This window comes from Prosopis cineraria, unplaced genomic scaffold, assembly GCF_029017545.1.
Source record: "Prosopis cineraria cultivar Desert tree isolate PC_DT_omini unplaced genomic scaffold, ASM2901754v1 PC2139, whole genome shotgun sequence".
Classification (NCBI taxonomy): domain Eukaryota; kingdom Viridiplantae; phylum Streptophyta; class Magnoliopsida; order Fabales; family Fabaceae; genus Prosopis; species Prosopis cineraria.
The window spans coordinates 2,386-21,096 of record NW_026557464.1 but is presented as its reverse complement, the minus strand read 5'-3'; the positions used below and the strand labels follow the sequence as shown (position 1 = coordinate 21,096).

The window sequence follows — 18,711 nt, the reverse complement described above, 5'->3', positions numbered from 1 at the left end:
GTCTTCTCTTCTTCGTAAGGTTGGTTTTTGCTTTTCCATCATTAATCCTTATTTTGAGCTTATGGGTTTTTGATTTTGATTTATGGGTGTGAGGGTGATTCAATGTTGATCATTTTTGACCTCCATGGGTGTCCTTGTTAGTGGGTGTTTGAAATTTAACTTGTGGGGTGCTCGAGGTTATTGGATTCTTGCGAGAAAAGGGTGACAATTAAGGGGTGACAATTAAGGTATTCATTTAATTAGCCAAGTTTTTAATCAAAAAACCATGGCCTATTATACTATTTCATTGATATTTGGTTTTTTTATAGTGTCCACTCTAACTGGATCAAAGCAATTATTATGGTTATTGATTGATGAGATCATGATCATGTCCCTCCCACATTACTTGATAAGGTATATATTAAATTTAATTATACTTAAATTATAAATTTTAACTAACTTTAATTAGTTAGCTATTAACTTGAATTTATTGTGACTCTTTGCATATAGTATTTTGAAGACATCTATTATGCAGTTACACATATAGAAGAAGTTCTTGAAGAGGTGACCCCAGCTGTGTTCAATATATAGATAATAGTAGTGGTTAGGCTTAATAGTTAGTTTATGTGTTATATAACTTATACATCCATTTTTTTTGGCCAATTTTTATATCTTAGGCCACTTAGTTTTAAAATTTCATTTGCAAATTAGCTAAGATTATGGATTTTTTATGGTTTAGGGTTTAGGTATACGATACTAGTTTTACCTAATCAAAATAGTTATTAAAATTAACCCTAATATAGTAAGGGTCAACCTAGGTTATTTATTAAAGAGTAGTTTGTATTTAACTGAGAGGTTAACTAGTGGAATAAATTACCTAAAAGTTAAAGTGAATTATCTAATTTCCTACCAAACAAGTTATTAAACTCTAGCCTAAAATGAGTGATTTAAAATTTCTTTTTAAGAAGTTGGAACCTTAGAGATTATTTGATATTGAAATCATTATCTTCTTGATAATTAAGCTAAATTATATCTCCAAATTAAACCTCCCCTTGACCAAAATTGCATTGACTTAAGAAAACTATCTTATATAAGTTAATTAACTTAATTAGCTCAACTCCCTGAGTTTTAGACTAAAGCCCTTAGTTCATTTTATTAATTGGTATAATAATTAATCAATTGTGCCATTAAATTGCTCTCCTTATGTGCCATGGCCTAGACCAAATAAGAGCAATTATAAAATTATATTAAGCTACTCAATATGACAAGTATTAATATCACAAGATTATGCAATATCAACTAACATAAGCAATTCACTAAATAAAAAAATACAAGATTATGTATATTTCATCAAGTAGCTGAAATCATCCATGGACAAACAACAAATAATGTTACAACCCTCTTCTCTTTACAAAAGACTTAAATTCATAATGGAATTATATGGTAATGATAATTAAACTCTAGACTAAAGTATCTAATCATCAAGTGAAAAGAAAAGAGAATATAGGAAACAAGGAAAGCTTAGCCACATGAAGCTCTTAATTCATTCTTCATCTTTATCTCTTTAGGATTCTACCAAAGAGCCTAGCCACTCATCTCTATCTCTATGAAATCCTTAAAGCTCTTGAAGAGGTCGAACCACATTATGGAGATTTGAGGCTTAGATCCTTGGGGAAAGGATGAGCAAAATGAAAGAGATATATAAAGAATGGTGAGTGTCTTGTGGTGATTTGAGTGAGGAATGATGAAGAAATGGTGCCACCATGTAGAGAGAAAATGAAAAACAAGTGAGAGAATGTGTGAAGATGAAGTGAGTTATTGTGTTTGATTTGAAAATATAAAGTGAACGGCACGCAAATTTAGTTTGACTTTAGCTTTACTTAATTAAAATAAAAGAAAATAAAAACATAAATGCAAGTAGATTCAGGTCATATAGAAGAGGCTTGCAAGGTGGCATGTTCTTGTTGGCTTATAGATGATTCGAAAGCTTGTCAACTTAATCCTATGTAGCATCAACAAGTTAATTAGATCTACTCCCTCTAATGAAAGCACTTTCACTCCATATACAATCAGATTTGCCTAATTGATATATATGTGCACATTTCACTTATGTCACAAAATACATATAATTCAATTTAATAAAATGTAACATCGTAAAATCTAATTAAAGTGCAGCATTATATTCATATTTAAAGGGAATATTTATTAAAAATGTCGAAGCAATGGGTGTACAAAGATGTGCAAAATTCAAATACAAATGTAAACTCAAAACTAAGTTAAATGAATACACTTGAGAAGTCAATGAAAAGTGTTTAACTTTTATATAATTACTTTCAAATTAAAATAAATTTATAAGATTTAATTTAACCACTCTTCTTTTGTGCTTGAAATGCATTTTATCAATTTTTTTAATATTTTTTAAAAGTTATTTTTGAACCAAAATATTTTTAATATGTAAAATCTAGACACTTAGTCAAATTTTCAATTTCAATACAATATGTGTGTACTTTGAGCTAATAACACATTATTAATAGTCCTCGTTAAAATAAAAAATTGTGTAATAAATGATTCTTATCAGTATAGCAATAATATAGGAATTCTAATATATTTAGATAATAATTTTATAAAAATAGTGATTGATTTGTTTTTTTTGTTGTTGGCTAGCTGTTATGTATTTGGCTTTTGTGTAAATATGCAATGGGCTACTTGAATAACCCTCTTAAAATAAGAATACCATAAATACTTGATATTTATTTTATAATAACCTTCAAATATACTTGACGGTTATTTCAGTTATTAAGTATTCTCAAATATATACTTGATGGTTATTATGAGATAACTATCAAATATTCATAAATTTTTACTAGGCTTGAGTTTTTTTATACAAATACTTGACGGTTATTTTATAATAATCATCAAGTATTAGCTTTCAAAACTCACCAAAAGCCATGCCTAAAAGCCTATACTTGATAGTTATTTGGTTATTAATTATCAAGTAATGGGTTTGTAATATATGATGTCCCGCTTACTTTATGATTAATAATCATCAAGTATGGCAAAATATTATTGTCAAGTAAGGGAGTGTTTTTGTGGTAATGTGATGATATCTCATTTTTATATTTACTTTTAAGTAATATTTGACGGGACTAATATTTCTATGCTAAATTGCTTATACATATCATTTTTATTAGAGGTAATAATCCTATTCGAGATAAGGTTAGGACCAAGTGGGCACATCTTTCAATAAATATTTAAATCTTGGTTTGTCATGTTGTGAGAGACTAGTCTCTTCTATTAAATCTAACCCTATTGGTTAAAACTATTTTTTGCACTTGAAAACAAAAAATTTAAAAAATCATTTGGATAAGTGTTTTGGATTTAATTATTTTCAAAACTATTTTCAAAAAATAGAAATATTTTAATTTTTTTTTCTGTTTTTTTCAAGTTATACTACATTTGTTTTTCAACTTGACCAATTATAATCATAAGCCATTACATTAGCCGCTAATAACAACCATTATTATCAATCAATTTTTTAATTCTATGATTATTTTAAAATTAACATAACCCAATAGATTTTCATTTTATTTTATTCGAAAAATAAATTTTATAAATTGGTTTATAGAATAGTTTTCTAAAAGCGAAAAGTGAGAACAAAATCAAGCTCTAAAACACGAAATCAATGAAAGGACACTATTTAAGAATAAACATAAACTGAAGTTGTATACGTTGTATATCATTGACTGTCATTGATTTTAGCAGAAGGGGGACCGCTTCATGGGGTCTCTGGTTTCGAGTCTGATTGAATGTAGAAAACGTTTTTTTTTTTTTTTTCAAACTACTCATTTAGCCTTATAAATTATAAAATAAAGAAAAAATTAATTTTTTAATCCTTCAACTTTTAACTTACTTGTAATTCAATCCCTCAACTATGACTCGCTATGACTCAGTCCCTCAACTATTACTCAATGTAACTCAGTCCCTCAACTTTTGATTTACCTATAACTTAGTCCTTATTTTTTAATTTTTTTAAAAATTTTTTATAAAGGGATAAAAAATGCTCATATATTATTTTAAAATACCCTCTTCTTATTCATTAATGTGAGATATAAGCTAACATGAAAAAAAATTACAAAGGTTAAGGGACTAATTTGTAAGTGATTCAAAAGTTGAGAAATTGAGTCATGGCGAGTTATAATTAAACGACTGAGTCACAGCGAGTAATAGTTGAAGGACTGAGTTACAAGTGACTTAAAAGTTGGAGGACTAACAGATTAATTTTTCCTAAAATAAAATTAGTTACTCTCTCTGTTTAAAAATATAAAATATTTTTTTTAAAAATGTAAGGTATTTTTAATATTTTGATGTGTAATTATTATATTTTTTTTCAAAAGTACTTCCTATAATAATGACTTTATGTTTATTATTGTGGGGTGTTTAATAGTAGTAAATATGAAAAGATAAGATTAGGTAAATATGAAAAGATAAGGTTAGTTTAAAAAGTAGATAATTACTTTATTAAGAGTGAAATTTTGTTAAAAAATCTTATATTTTTAAACGGAGGAAGTATTATTTACATTTTTATCTTCTAAGCATTAGCGAGTGAAAAAAATATATGGTTATTTATAATTTCATTGTTATAGTTACTTATTTTTATTGGTTATAAAATTTTATTTTGCATCTTTTAATTATATTTTGCTTTATTGTAAAATAGTTTCATATATAGCTCACAATAGTGCATAAATTTTTAATATGATCATATTTATGCTAAACATCAACTTTGGGCAATATAACAAATTTTTACATCAAAAAATTGTGTACTTTATCACAAAATATGTGCAGTTATTTCACTATTGATCAATAACGTAATTTGTTCAATGAACCCACTCAATTGAAAACCACAATCAAATCAATTGTAATCAAATTTTGTTAATTTAAAGTAATTTGGTTTCATTAACACCTTGTGAGGAACCTATACTTGAACTTGAACTAAGAAGTCCCTTTCTTTCTCCTTTTGATCAATGCCACTTCAACAGAAAACTCAGTTCAAAAGATGTTCATTAGACTTTGCCCTCTGCTTGCGACTTGCGTTTAAGAAGAACAAAGAGCATGACTATTTTGAGTTTCCTTGGGTTCATGATATCTGGGAATTCAAGAACTTTCTGAGCGAAACGATCAAAGAGCTCATCAACAATGGCAGCCCCAAAATGCTGCTTAATCAAATCTTCCATCACAACTCTGTAAAGGGAAACAAATGTGTACACATTTGGGACTGCATAGAAGTTCTTAAGATTCAGTGCTTCCATTTTCTCAACACTGAAATGCTCATTTCTCTCAAGAATCTCCTTCATGCCGTTAACAGGTGAGTAAAAGATGGGCAAATTAAACGAGTCAACTTTTTCTTCTGTCATAATTCCCTGCATAAAATTAAATACAGCATAAAGGACTAGATTGACAGGGAAAAAAAAAACTAATTCGAGAGTTAATTTGTTCTCATTTAGTTATATATACGTATCAAGTGATCAATATATATACTTTACATATCAAATTGATTTAAGAGTTAATTTGCATTTTAAAATTTAAAAACCTAGCATGAAGTTAAGAAAAATGCAAAAGACCAAAATATAAAAATTAAATTTGAAAGACCAATTAAATCGATAGTTAAGGTAAATTTGGGGACTAAAAATTTTAGTATCCTATCAAATAAAATTTTCTTTTATTATGTTCTGAAAAGAAATTCCAAAACAGTATTTTTTAAAAAAATGAGAGAATTGTCATTCTCAAAGTTCATTGCTTTTATAAGCTAAGGTTCCTTAAGAATTCTTACCACTCTGGCCATGTCCATGAGAGAAGATCCAAGAAGCTCAAAAACTCTAGCAGGATGTATTTCCTTATCATCATCAGCAGCAGCAACATCTGGTGCAGAAGGTATCTGAAGTGCCATAAGTCCATTTCCGACAACCTCTTCTGCTCTTGCATTCAGAAAACTCTCAAGATCTTCTTTAAACTGAGCTTCATACGCCTCTCCAACTTCCTTCGGAGCATCCGTATGATGAATCCTTCCCTTGTTCCAAGCACTGCAACTTCGATCCATAATGTCCTTGGGAACCTAGAGAGCCAGTGAAGTGTTGAAGCAGAATACACAAAGTGAAGAGATTGCTTTGGGAATAGCGTCCCCGGAAAGAGCCAGGAACCCCACAAGCAAAGTAGGATCGATTAGGGTTAGGAGGAAGGTTCTTAAAGAGTGTGTTGAAGTCGCTCGAGACTTGGTCGTTGAAGAAGACTTGGAATTCTAGGGTTTGATAATGAGCAGCAGGAAGGTTACTTGTGTGGTAAAGGTTTTTTATTGCTTCTATTATGGCATGTATTGCTATGAAGGTATTAGGACCTGTTGAGCAGCCTAAGTCAGCAATAGTAATGAGGTTCTTAGACCCAGAAGTAGTTATCATCGTCATGGGATCAAAGTTATTGGCTATTGCCTCTTCAATCAACCTCTTTTGAGCTTCAAACGCGCTTCTCTGCAGAAAACACACAACAATCACTGAGTTCGCGAGGATATATACTTCATGTGCGTGTCATACAGAGAGGACAAAGTTAATATAAATTTAAGATTAGTGAAAGACATAAGGGAACATATACACATGCATGTCATTGTGTCATCGTTGATAAGTGGGTATTTTACCCAAATTTATATATATTTTCTACCCTTTTATTCATTGAATAATATGCTTGAAAAAAGGATAAATATAGATAAAAGGGCCTCACTTAGCATTTTGCAGTATTTTCAGGAAAAAGGAGTGAAAATAACATATAAATGGCCCAAATTAAAGGAAGTCATCCGTTAGCAAACAACAATACCAAAGAGCTTCTCTGCTTGCGGATGTAACCAAAGCGAGAAGAATCGTGCCCCTTGCATTCGAATGTCCGCAGAAACCTTTGCGCAATTCATAACAGCGCGTGGACAACTAAAGCTCTCATTCTTCACCTGCGCGTGAAAAACAAAACGGACAAGGAGCCTCGACTTTTACCCGCGCGTGGACATAACATAACGGTGCCCGACTGCACGCAAACCTAAACTCTAGGAGACGCAATTTGATAATTAAATATATTTAAATCAGTATTGCAAATCATATAAAATAGAGGCATGATCTACCGGGTTCCGGAGGCTGAATTAATTATAAATAAATCTTTCAAAAATCTCTCAAATATTTTAATTTTATCTGAAGATTAAGAGGTATATTATAAAGTTTGGAAGAAATCTTCAAACTGAGAATTTTTTCTCTTACCTTATTTTTTAGATTTTATTTATGTTTTTAATTGAGATTTCTAATTTAACCTCTGTGAGTTGTTTTTAACTTGATTAGGATAGATTTTACTCTTTATTTATTTTTCTTATCAAACTTAATTTCTTATCTATGAAAAATATATTTTCATTTATATTTATATTTATCTTGCTTATTTTAATTACTTTTTATATGGAACGGTCACTATATAATTTGCTTGTGGGCTATTCAATGAATTAAGAGATGAAGAGTTAAGTTAGACTTTGAGAGATAAACATAAATAATTAAATTAGAGATAATTTAGGATCTGTGGTGGCTTGTAGATCATGGCTTCATGATTTATTTAAGGTCTGAATAGGATAAGAAAAAGTAAATTTATCCTTAATTAAATATACCCTAATATATTGAGAAGTAATTAGAATACTTTAGTAACAATTGTCACTATAAATAAAGAAAAGATAATTAATTGAATTAAAGTAAATCATTCTGATAAGTGAATCATGGTCCCTGGCGTTTGCCTCACTAGCTGGTTCATCGCTTTTACTTTTTGCATCATTTAATTAATTATTAAATCCTTTTTCAAGATTATTTGTTTTTATATATAACAAAGTTTCGTCTTGTGTTCGGCTCGTGGAATATTCCAGGATTAATTGGTGAGTAGCACAAATTAATATCCAGAAAGAAAAAGTAAAACTAACAGCATTACAGCAGGTTATATATATACTAAGAAGAAAATGTGAAGAGGAAATAAATTAAGGCTTGTTTATATGTACAGCAGTCAGTTTTTGGTAAACTCATGATGAACACGTTGAGTTTAATGAGCAAACCTGAAAGGAAGAGTTTTGAGCATAGCTGCGAGGACCTTCTCCTCCATTCATTGCAAAAGAACGATACTCCATCTCTCTCTCTCTGTCTCTCTCTCTCTCTGCTGACGAGGCAAGTTACCTCAATTAATGAAGAAATTAATAAGAGAGAATCTACCACTGAATTGGCTAGCTGTGGGAATGGAGTTTCCCCAGTGAGTTTCTGGAAAACCTGAGCTTTCTGGTTGAGTTGGAAGGTAATAGAGTACTCTCTGAATATATAGATAGTCAGATGGATAGATACGGAGTTCAATCATAAACTTGCTTCTTCTTTTTCTTTTTCTTTTTGAACAGTCATAAACTTCTTGTCGACAAATAACTCTGCGGCGATCTTACCCAAAAAATTTAAGCCAAAATTTAAATACAATTTTTTATAAAATCATAAATTTATTTTAAATTTCCATATAATATTTTGTTAAAGTTATCAATTTATTATATTAAAATTTGTTAATTGTTACTTGATAGTAATTGCTGCCTTGCTAGTTATAAACAGCTAAAAGGAGCAATAATTAACACCTATGTAATTGATATTTTAATAAAAATATAGATTTTAAAATAATTTTTTGATTTCGTAAATTTTTTTTATATATTTGATTTATAGAATAATTTTTTATTAATATTTTTAAAGATAAAGTTAAAAATATATGAAAAGGCCATGAAATATTCAAAACTTTGATGCCTCGATTGTGGTTTGGAAAAGTGTTCGAAAGCACTTGACTTTTACAACATGTAATGCTAATCACTGATGTCACAGGACGGCTGTTTTTGATCATCAATGACGACATCTTTGTATCCGATTTTCGACTTGGATCAAGCGTGTCTCCACTTAACAACTTTTACGGTAAAAAAAATGTAACTTTTCATTTTCACACTTTGCTGGTGTTTTATTATTAATTTTTATATTTTTTATATTTTAAATTTTTAATATTTTTATTTATTATTGTTTTAAGTCTCTTTATAAATGAAGTGTAGGGATCTTGAAAAGATTTAAAATAATAAATAATAAAAGTATAGAAATTAAAAGCAATAAAATTTTAATAAAATGTAAGAACTCAAAGTTAAATTTTTCTTTTATTGCCCATTCAGATTTTATTTAAACAAATTTGATGATTTGAATGGGCAGTGATATGATGAATTTTTTTAATGAAAATTATATATATTTAATTATCATCATCATCATCATCATCATCTTCTGATTTTTAAATTGCAAATATGGGAGTTACATATATATAATTATTTTTATTTTTAAATTGAATTTATGATATATATATATATATATATTATATTCTTAATAATAATTTTCAATTTAGGATATTTTATTTCTCAGAATATTTGCTTGATTAAAATTGATTCAACTTTAACTTCTATCATCAATAATTAGTTAATATATATATATATATATGTATTCTTGTGTATAACAATAAAATTCCTCAAGTATATTGGTCAACAAAATTCCTCAAGGATAAAAAATTCAAACAATAATTTGGATCTATTATTAGAAGCATGGCTGCGAAGTAGTGATAACTCCAGATGAATTATATATTATTCCTCTTCTCCTCTTAAATCCAAATTTTAAGGTCACTAGCATCCAATAATATAATAAAGCGACGTCGTTGATGAGCAAAGCCAGAAGTGTGTTGACATCATTGATGATTATCATAACATGCAGCAGTAAACTCCACAAACCGTAAAGTTTTTTGAAAAGTAAAATAATTAACAAAATTCAATTCACCCGCCTAGCTTGGGAGCCATGTTTTGAATTTTGACTCACCCAACAACGATATCCTTGAACACCATACACACACACACACAGACACACTCCTATATGCATATAAATGCATCAGCATCGGCTTCTTGCATTAACCAGAAAGCTCAAGTTCTACAGCTTGTTTTCATTTAGGAAACTGTGTTTTCCTATACAGAATTAATAAACTCGTATGGTATATTCTCTCTCTTTGTCATAGTTCTGCGGTATTATTATTCTTGGTTCACAAAATAACTTACCACTGAAGAAAAATCATGCAGGTAGATAAGACACCATCTAATAGCTAATATATATGGAGAATCAATCATCATTTGCAATGACAGGAGGAGAGGGTCCTCACAGCTACGCTCAAAACTCTTCCTTTCGGGTATTAAACTTGTACTTTTAACTTATATACGATGTTAATTAATGGCACATCAAATTCATATGCCATTGCCTCTTCTTCTCAATAAACTAAGCTTCTGCTGCATACTGGTAATTTCTTCACATTTTAATACAGTGACATGCGCGCACGCACACACACATATGTATGATTGTGCGATGTGATTTCAAACTTATCATTTAATTATATTGCGTGTCTTTTTTCTACAGGGAGAAGTTTTTGAAGCTAACAAAAAACTGATTGAGGAAGCAATAGTCAAGAACTTTGATCCCATGACATACATTGGACCTACAAACGTCATTCGGATTGCTGACCTTGGCTGCTCCACTGGGCCTAATGCCATTGTTGCAATGCAAACCATAACAGAATTGATAGAAAAATAATATTATTACAAAACTCAGAAGCTTTCTGCTCATCAAATCCCAGAATTCCATGTCTTCTTCAACGACCAAGTTTCAAATAACTTCAACACATTCTTCAAGCAGCTTCCTCCAAATAGAAACTACTTCGCTTCTGGGGTTCCTGGCTCTTTCCTTGGACGCTTATTCCCAAAGAAAACTCTCCATTTTGTCCACTCATCTTCAACACTTCATTGGCTTTCTAGGGTTCCTAAAGAGATTGCAGATAGAAGCTGCAGTGCATTTAACAAAGGAAGGAGTCATCACGTAAATGCTCCTAAGGAAGTAGAAGATGCGTATTTAGCACAGTACAGAGCTGACTTGGAGAATTTTTTGCATGCTAGAGCGCAAGAGCTTGTGAGCAATGGGCTAATGGCGCTTCAGATCGCTACTGTGCCTGATGTGATTCTCGAATCTGATATACATCCTTCTAGGGCTTATGAGCTTCTTGGATCTACTCTCATGGACATGGCTAGAGTGGTAATTGAGAAGCCTTTAACCGTCTGAATTACTTCTCTAATCTTCATGTCATGCACTTTTATCAGAAATTTCCCATATTACTTTCATTAAATATGAAAGAAAATACGTTGTTAAAAGTATGTATATTTAATAAAGTCAAAGATAAAAATTTATTAAAATATGTTGGAGATGATTTATAAATAAGAAAAGAAAAGAGAGAACTAAAATCTGGCTCACATGGATGATGATGCAGGGACGAGTGGGTGAAGAAAAAGATTGACTCACTCAATTTGCCTCTCTTTTATTCACCTGCAAAGAATCTGAAGGAAATCCTGGAGAAGAATGAGAGTCTCAGTATTGAGCGGATTGAGACACTGAAAGTTGAAGAATTTTATTCAACCCCAAAAGCCTCCAACTTTGTCTCCATGTTACGAGCTTTCTTGGGAGATCTGATTGAGCAGCACTTCGGACGTGGAATTGTTGATGAGCTTTTTGATCGCTTCACTCAGAAAGTAATAGAATTTCCAGATATCATGAATCCGAAGAAGTTAAAACTAGTTATGCTCTTTGTTCTCCTAAAGTGTAAGAATTAATGAGCTTTATTAATTATATATAGTAATAGGAAATTCATAAGTTATTGTAGCTTGGTTGACTTGCGTATTGACTAGAAAATAAGTATTTTTTTTTTTCATTTCTTTCCTAGCTGGAACTCTGTTAAATCCAAAGATCAATGATCACTGGGCATGATTCATATTATATATTACAATTCAATAATGAGAAAAAATATTTTAATTCATTATATGTTAAACTTTTTAAGACTCCACTCATTACTAGTAGTTTCTTGAATGGATTAAAAGCACCACTGAAATTCTATATGGAATTAATTAAAGACACATGATTCAGATCTGTAATGTTAAAATCATAAAATTAATAACAGTTTCGGAAACTTAAAAAAAGGGAATAAATTGGTGAAATGGATGCACAGATATTTATTGGGGAGAATCATATCAAGGAATTTGTGAAGAATCAATATGAAATAGATTGTTGTTTTTTTTTTCCCAACTGAAATAGATTGTTGTTAAAATAAGAATATAATTGTTTTTTTTTGAATGATTACTTATTATTATATTTGTCCTTTTCTGCAAATAATATTCTTCACATATCCTTAAATGTGATCCTCTCCCTATTTGTTATTGAAAGTCAAAACTGTTATTAAAGCAAAGTCAATACTCAATTGTGCAATGACAAATTAAAGCGTACGCGATGCCACCATAAAACAATTATTAATATATATATATATATATATATGTATGTATGTATGTATGTATGTAAACAATTAAGCCCGATGCCATGATGCTTGTCCATAACACGACAGAACACAATATATCTTAACCTAGCTACGATTTTAACTGGGAGATATCGACACGATTTATTCAAATATTTCTGCAAGCTCTACAATATCTCCACAACTCATGCATGTCCTCTCTTATCCCTTTTTTTTTCTTTTTTTATTATTCTTGTATTAGTATAATTTTTTTGTATAGATTATATATATACGTACACACACATGACACATATATATGATGGATGTGTCCGTGGCTGCTTCATCTTTTTTGTTTTTAATGTATAAAGGAGGCCGCTTCGTGGACTGCTTCGTCTATTGAGCACAGCGCTGAAGACGCACCCAAACTCCATCGAGTGGTAAGGCGTTCATGGCTGCAAGAACCTTGGGATTGAGATTGATGAGTTGCCATTTGAAGAAGGTGACGACGTAATGAAGATAAATGAGCATTTGAAGCTTCGCAAAATCTTTTCCAGGGCAAATTCTTGGACCACCTCCAAATGGCATATTCAAGAATGGTGGAATCTCACCCTCAAACCTTGTTGGATCAAACTTGTCTGGTTCTGTAAATATTTTTGGGTCTTTGTTGATCGAGCTCACCGTCCAATACACCTGCCTCACCCACAAACCAAACGTATTATGTGCGTAAGGAAGGAGATATTATATGGGGTTTTCGTAATGTAATTACTAATAGTGTGGTATTAAGAATTATTTCAATTTTATGACAACTTTAATGTCTTAACAACACTTTCTGATATGCATGAATTAGTTGAAATTAACTTATTCTACCTCTATTCTACTTCTTTTAGTTCAAAATATAAGACATTTTTAATTATAATTCAAATACCAATAAAATCCATACTTTCAATTATAAGTATCATGAGTTTTTCTTTCTATCCTTTTCTCCAAATAGTCAATAATAAATTAAATGAGAGGAATAATATTTTTTTAATGAAATACGATAACATGAGAAAACATAATCCTCCTTGCAGACTAATAAAGTTTTGCCTATCATAAAGAGTAAGAAAAATATAATAAATATCAATCAGGCTACATAACAAACCAAGTTAATAAGTATAAGGGTTAAACAAGAAAAAAATTTCAAAACCTACTAAGTGTCTTTTTTTTTGAACCAAGGTAAACTGAGAAAAAATATTTTATAATTTGAAACAGAGGGAGTAATATATAATACATTTTTAGATAAAATCATATATACCAATAAAACTCTTTAAATATATTTTACAACCTTATTTTTTTAAAAAAATATAAACCTAAAAAAATGTCATTCATTTAATATCTCATTTGTAAAAAAAATTGAGAAGGCAATGTAATGAGAAGATTAATATTAAAAAAATATAATTAATGAAATCTTATTTTTATTATATTATTCTGTATTTTGAAATGTCAAATCTATTCAGATGTGCTCTTATAAATTGTGACACTGAGAGTGTTACTTTCAAGAAAAGAGAAACCATATATCTTACTAAGGTTAAATCCATCCTATGGAAACATGTCACATCAAGACAAGTCTGCTTATATCCCACGATCTAAAAACATGCATGTTAGCTTGTCGGACGGAAAAAAAAAGGGGGGGGGGGGGGGCATGGATTTGTTCAATGAAGTCTGGTTTCATGATAATATAATATTGGACCCTACCTTCCAGCCTTTAGGAACAGTGTAGCCGTCATATGTAAAGTCAGACATGGCCTCTCGGAAGGTTCCCTGAAGAGGAGGGATCACTCTCATCACTTCCAACAACACATTCCATGAATACTTCATCCTCTGTATGTCGTTCAGGCTCAGAGTCTCTCCAGGCTCTTTAGATGCTGCAATCTCCATTTGCTCTGCTTTTAATCAGACATCAATTACAACCGAGAAAAAGGAATCACAAACAGATTTTATACACACGCACACACCCCACGTACGTACCATCTCTGATCCTTTGGTAAACTTGGGGATTTTCTGCCAAGTATTTCATGGCGAACGTCAAAGCGATGCATGGAGAGTTAAAAGCTGCTGTAGTCAATCCCATAACTGTATCAGCAACTTCTTCATCTCATCTGATCTTTCCGCTCGGATCTGCACTGACCATCATGTACGACAATATATCGGTTGGCATCTCACCTTTGGCCAGTCTCTCTCTCTTCTCATTTATCAACTTCATAATCTCATTCATCACAGCTCTCTTCCCCTTCATAGCCCGACCAAACGTAGTCCCTGTAATTATATTACAACAATGACATGATATGATATAAATAATTGGTTTAAGCGTTAATTGTTAAAATCATAGCCAAAACATGATCAGAACACCTCGTTAATAGTGTAAATGCTAAGTTGACTCAATTTTCAATGGTATGAACACGTATGACTTGGTTACTGCTGATGATCAATTGGACTCCTTCCATCCCATTTACAGGACATTGTTGAATTGGTGATTTGGTGTCATAAAATATAAGAACTTTTGTTGATACGTGTGCTATGAAAAGAGGAGAGACTACTGGAAGTGGAGAGCAAACAAATAGACGAAGAATAATAGAAAGAGAACCCATCTGAACTCAAAATTTTAAAGTTAAGTTTATAAACCACTCTCCTTTATTTTATATTAGTTATTAAGTTAAAGACCACCCACATTTATACAACTTGATCACATGTAATTTTATCACAAAAATATCTTATAAATTGATACGGATGAAGAACTAATTACCAGGAATCTCATACGGGAGAACGTGGAGGCCTTGAGCGATGTGGCCGAACCACTTGGCCATCTTAGCCACACAATCAAGATCTTGGAGGCCCATGAAGAGTCTTGTGGCTATGCCCACTGTGAGAAGCTCGAGAAGGCTAAAAACCTCAACCTGTGATTTCCCGAACCAGTGCGTCTCAAAGTGATGCTTCGTCATACCATCCATGACCGAAGCATAAGCCACCAGAGCTTCTTGAGTGATGAACACAGGCGCACGAACCAAATGGATCTCGGATTGGCGTGAAACGATGGAGTCACCTGTCGGCATCGCACCTGTTGACATATATATATATATATAGAGAGAGAGAGACAAATAATTAACCAATGTTTAGACAAAAATAACGAAGTTGATCTTCAGAATATGCAGAATACACACACACAAACATATAATTACTTTGAAAGAGCTTTCGGGTGGCGGTTGGGCGCCATGCGGTCATGAGCTTTCCTTCATTAGCAGCGATGAATTTGTGGCCGGAAGGACCACAGAGGACGACGGTGGGTTGGCCGTAGAGATGGGTTTTGAATATTTTGGAAGAGTAGTTTTGCATTCTGTCACTTATGAACTTATCGTGGTTGGAGAAGATGAACTCATAGGTTTCTCCGATGAAGGGCCACCCGAAACTACCAGGCGGAAGGTTCTTGGATTTTCCATGGGACTTTGCGTTGTAAACAAATAGGGAAACCAGAGTGAAAACGATGACACAAATTGAAAGCAAAAGAGGCTCCATTACGTATAGTGGCACTTGAAGTCGAAAACTTAGCTCCATAATTATATAGAAAGTAGTGATGCATTAATTCTTAGATGCCATAATATACAATAAAATAAAATACACACACACGGCACTCACATCCAATTAATTAAGCTAGAATTAGAAGTCAGCCAAATATATAAATAATTGATATATATATATATATATATCCACTAATGTGATTATTAATATTTGATCATCTAGACAAATACACTCATTTAATGAGTATCTCAGTCTTAGATTTTGGTAATACTTGAAAATTATTGAGATATATTTAGATCTGAATTCGGTGACTGTAATTAGTACAAACATTGAGTATATGCATCATTAAAATCGTTAAAATTCATATCAATAATTCTAAATTCATACTTTCTTACTTGACATTAATAAATGAATGAGTTTGTTTAAACCATTGATATAGATTTTAATGATTCAGATGGTACAAACGCTTAGTGTCTATAATCACTGAATCAAAATTCGATATATTTTCATCCAAAAAATTCAAAACAATATTCATTATCAGGATACTCCTTACACATGTCATTCCCTCCAAAAATAATGGGATTTAGTACTTTATGAATATCATATGACAAAATTCCTAACAACTGTTTGACTAAATCAAATAATTATTATTATGACATGTGAGATGCTCATTAACTAAATTAACTTAGACCACTCATCAGATTCAAATCCATTCATCTTATGCCCATGTTAGTAATTTTATGCCAGAGAAGAATAGTATGTAGAGGTACATTACAGGGGAAAGATTATTACCATCCAGTGGATTAATTTATAGACGACGACAAAGTTGGTTAGGGAAATTTTTCAAGTGCATTATTAAGCGACCGTCCCAAGTTTCAGAAGGTATATGTGACGACCCATCGCAACTAGCAATTAATTAATTTAACAAAAACTTTAAAAAATATTTAAGCCATTGGAGAACCAGGTTATTATTTTTTATAGTAATAAACTAATATTATTATTCTCTGTCTTTGATGTTACTCTCGTAGACTTTTCCATAATATGCATGCAAGTGGCAATAAGTAACAAGAGAAGTATAAATAAATGATCGAAGAACGCGTATCATATATTATTTCTTTTTTCTTGTTTTGGTCAGACAATCATATATTATTTCAATAGATAAATCATACAATTGTTTCACATGTTTAAATAATTTTGAATAATTGTTGTCAAACCCCCAATTTTGTGAGAATCTTTATTTTTATGAGACGTAAATAGTACTTTCCCCTTATATATATATATATATATATATTTGGATCGAGTTGTCCATGTAACCTTTAAAAAAAAAAATAAAGAAATCAGTTATCACTTGACTTTGGATAAAATGATATGAAAATGTCAATAGAAATTTTTTTAACTACCAATAAAAAACCCCTAACACAATTGATATAAATTTATGTTTCATATCTAGAAGAAAAAGAAATAAAAATGTGAAATAACTTGAATATACCATCACTTAATTAATATATATATATATATATATATCATCGGGCGAAGCCATGATTTTCAGTTTAGAGGGACCGTGATTACAAAACATATATGATAATTGAAGAAAATATACACACACACACACTATAATATTATATAACAGAGATATTTTAACATATTCACCATCAATTTTATAAATATATAACTAAAATAAACATGTATTTTCATTTTTTATGTTTTGCCTGTCAATTCATGATATAAAATCATCAATTAATTATAATATTTGCAACAAACTTTTCAGAAATTTTCTTTTCAATACAAACCATTATTAAATTGGTGAAAAATTATCTTCCATGTCTTTTTTTTTATAATATGTATAGCTAAAAATGTCCATTCAATGGTTGCCATTGACAATAAAAGAGTTGTACAAGCCCTAGTAATATGTCAATCAAAGAATTCAAAATTAGATTTTTCAATCTCTAGAAACTTTTGACATAATTTACTTATAATAGTTAAGCTATGAAAATTAAGATCTTTGGGAATATCAAGATCATAATGTTATAATCCATATTCCAATGGAATCTTTCTTGATTGGAAAATCTAAAGAGTAAAATTTCTCAATAAGATTGCAGATATTTTTAGTATTAAATGATTTAATAAATACATTTTTAAGATTCAAAGTTGTACACTCAATTTAAGAAGTTATATTGCTTGTTCACTTAATCTAATTTTTTTTTTCAATTAATAAACTATGACAAATGAAATATATAACATAATAACGATACTCAATTGTTACATAATCCTTCTATCAATGAAATCAAATTATATCAAAGTACAAAACAATTCATAAAAAATTTCAATAGCTTGGTTGTTATAAAGAGGAGTAGCTTTTTCTATAAGACTATGCCCATTATAATCTCTTAACTTTTGAATAAATGATTATTAAAGTTTAGGTAAAGTTAAAGTTTATTGGTATCAAATATACTTGAGAGGCCAAAAATATATAAATCCTATAGTTTATTAAGAAAAATTAAAAAGTTAGGAGGGTTGCAACTCCCCTTTATCCCTCATTATCTCTACCATTAAGGTAGTCCTAATAAAAAAGACTAACCTTTCACAATATAATTAGCAAAGGTTCAAATCCTTGGTGGGACTGTAATGTCTTGTGGTACACTTTGGACAAAGTTTTCTCCATTATAGTTATAATTTAAATTTTTTAACATACATATGTTTGAATTTCCAATGCTTAGTTAATGAGGCTAGACAACCTTGTTATTAAAGCTATAAGCCCTTCCCAAT

General features: G+C 30.6%; 3 protein-coding genes and 1 pseudogene across 10 annotated transcripts; 1 reads left to right on the top strand and 3 right to left on the bottom strand.

The window, feature by feature from the left end:
- Positions 1–4,883: 4,883 nt before the first annotated feature.
- On the bottom strand, positions 4,884–8,325 carry LOC129301472 (probable S-adenosylmethionine-dependent methyltransferase At5g37990; annotated as a pseudogene).
- Positions 8,326–10,206: 1,881 nt separating this feature from the next.
- LOC129301470 (loganic acid O-methyltransferase-like) lies at positions 10,207–11,177 on the top strand. Its single transcript, XM_054940034.1, has 3 exons — positions 10,207–10,257; positions 10,482–10,616; positions 10,674–11,177. The coding sequence occupies exons 1-3, from the start codon at positions 10,207–10,209 to the stop codon at positions 11,175–11,177; spliced, it is 690 nt and encodes a 229-aa protein (XP_054796009.1).
- On the bottom strand, positions 10,434–15,940 carry LOC129301469 (beta-amyrin 28-monooxygenase-like). 8 transcript variants are annotated; one of them, XM_054940029.1, is made up of 7 exons: positions 15,609–15,940; positions 15,176–15,487; positions 14,401–14,688; positions 14,128–14,318; positions 12,691–13,083; positions 11,367–11,704; positions 10,434–11,205 (listed from the first exon to the last, which is right to left on the bottom strand). In XM_054940029.1, the coding sequence occupies exons 3-5, from the start codon at positions 14,501–14,503 to the stop codon at positions 12,787–12,789; spliced, it is 591 nt and encodes a 196-aa protein (XP_054796004.1). In that variant the 5' UTR covers positions 14,504–14,688; positions 15,176–15,487; positions 15,609–15,940; the 3' UTR covers positions 10,434–11,205; positions 11,367–11,704; positions 12,691–12,786. The 8 variants fall into 8 exon arrangements, with proteins under 8 accessions (XP_054796004.1, XP_054796005.1, XP_054796000.1 ...); XM_054940030.1 differs by having other exon boundaries at positions 11,367–11,628; XM_054940025.1 differs by having other exon boundaries at positions 11,367–13,083.
- LOC129301471 (beta-amyrin 28-monooxygenase-like) lies at positions 14,528–15,942 on the bottom strand. Its single transcript, XM_054940035.1, has 3 exons — positions 15,609–15,942; positions 15,176–15,487; positions 14,528–14,688 (listed from the first exon to the last, which is right to left on the bottom strand). Exons 1-3 carry the CDS (start codon positions 15,940–15,942, stop codon positions 14,528–14,530), a joined length of 807 nt encoding a protein of 268 aa, XP_054796010.1.
- Between the last annotated feature and the right edge of the window lie 2,769 nt (positions 15,943–18,711).

What these genes read in the sequence shown, in the direction of transcription:
- LOC129301470 (XM_054940034.1), top strand. Translation starts at nt 10,207, where the DNA reads ATGACAGGAGGAGAGGGTCCTCACAGCTACGCTCAAAACTCTTCCTTT. An exon ending in CTCAAAACTCTTCCTTTCGG is followed by an intron (nt 10,258 to 10,481) that starts GTATTAAACTTG and finishes TTTTTTCTACAG; the next exon opens with GGAGAAGTTTTTGAAGCTAA. An exon ending in CCACTGGGCCTAATGCCATT is followed by an intron (nt 10,617 to 10,673) that starts GTTGCAATGCAA and finishes TACAAAACTCAG; the next exon opens with AAGCTTTCTGCTCATCAAAT.
- LOC129301469 (XM_054940026.1), bottom strand. Translation starts at nt 14,503, where the DNA reads ATGGGATTGACTACAGCAGCTTTTAACTCTCCATGCATCGCTTTGACG. An exon ending in TTACCAAAGGATCAGAGATG is followed by an intron (nt 14,319 to 14,400) that starts GTACGTACGTGG and finishes TCTGATTAAAAG; the next exon opens with CAGAGCAAATGGAGATTGCA. An exon ending in CTGTTCCTAAAGGCTGGAAG is followed by an intron (nt 13,084 to 14,127) that starts GTAGGGTCCAAT and finishes TGGGTGAGGCAG; the next exon opens with GTGTATTGGACGGTGAGCTC.
- LOC129301471 (XM_054940035.1), bottom strand. Translation starts at nt 15,942, where the DNA reads ATGGAGCCTCTTTTGCTTTCAATTTGTGTCATCGTTTTCACTCTGGTT. An exon ending in CACCCGAAAGCTCTTTCAAA is followed by an intron (nt 15,488 to 15,608) that starts GTAATTATATGT and finishes ATATGTCAACAG; the next exon opens with GTGCGATGCCGACAGGTGAC. An exon ending in TCTCCCGTATGAGATTCCTG is followed by an intron (nt 14,689 to 15,175) that starts GTAATTAGTTCT and finishes ATATAATTACAG; the next exon opens with GGACTACGTTTGGTCGGGCT.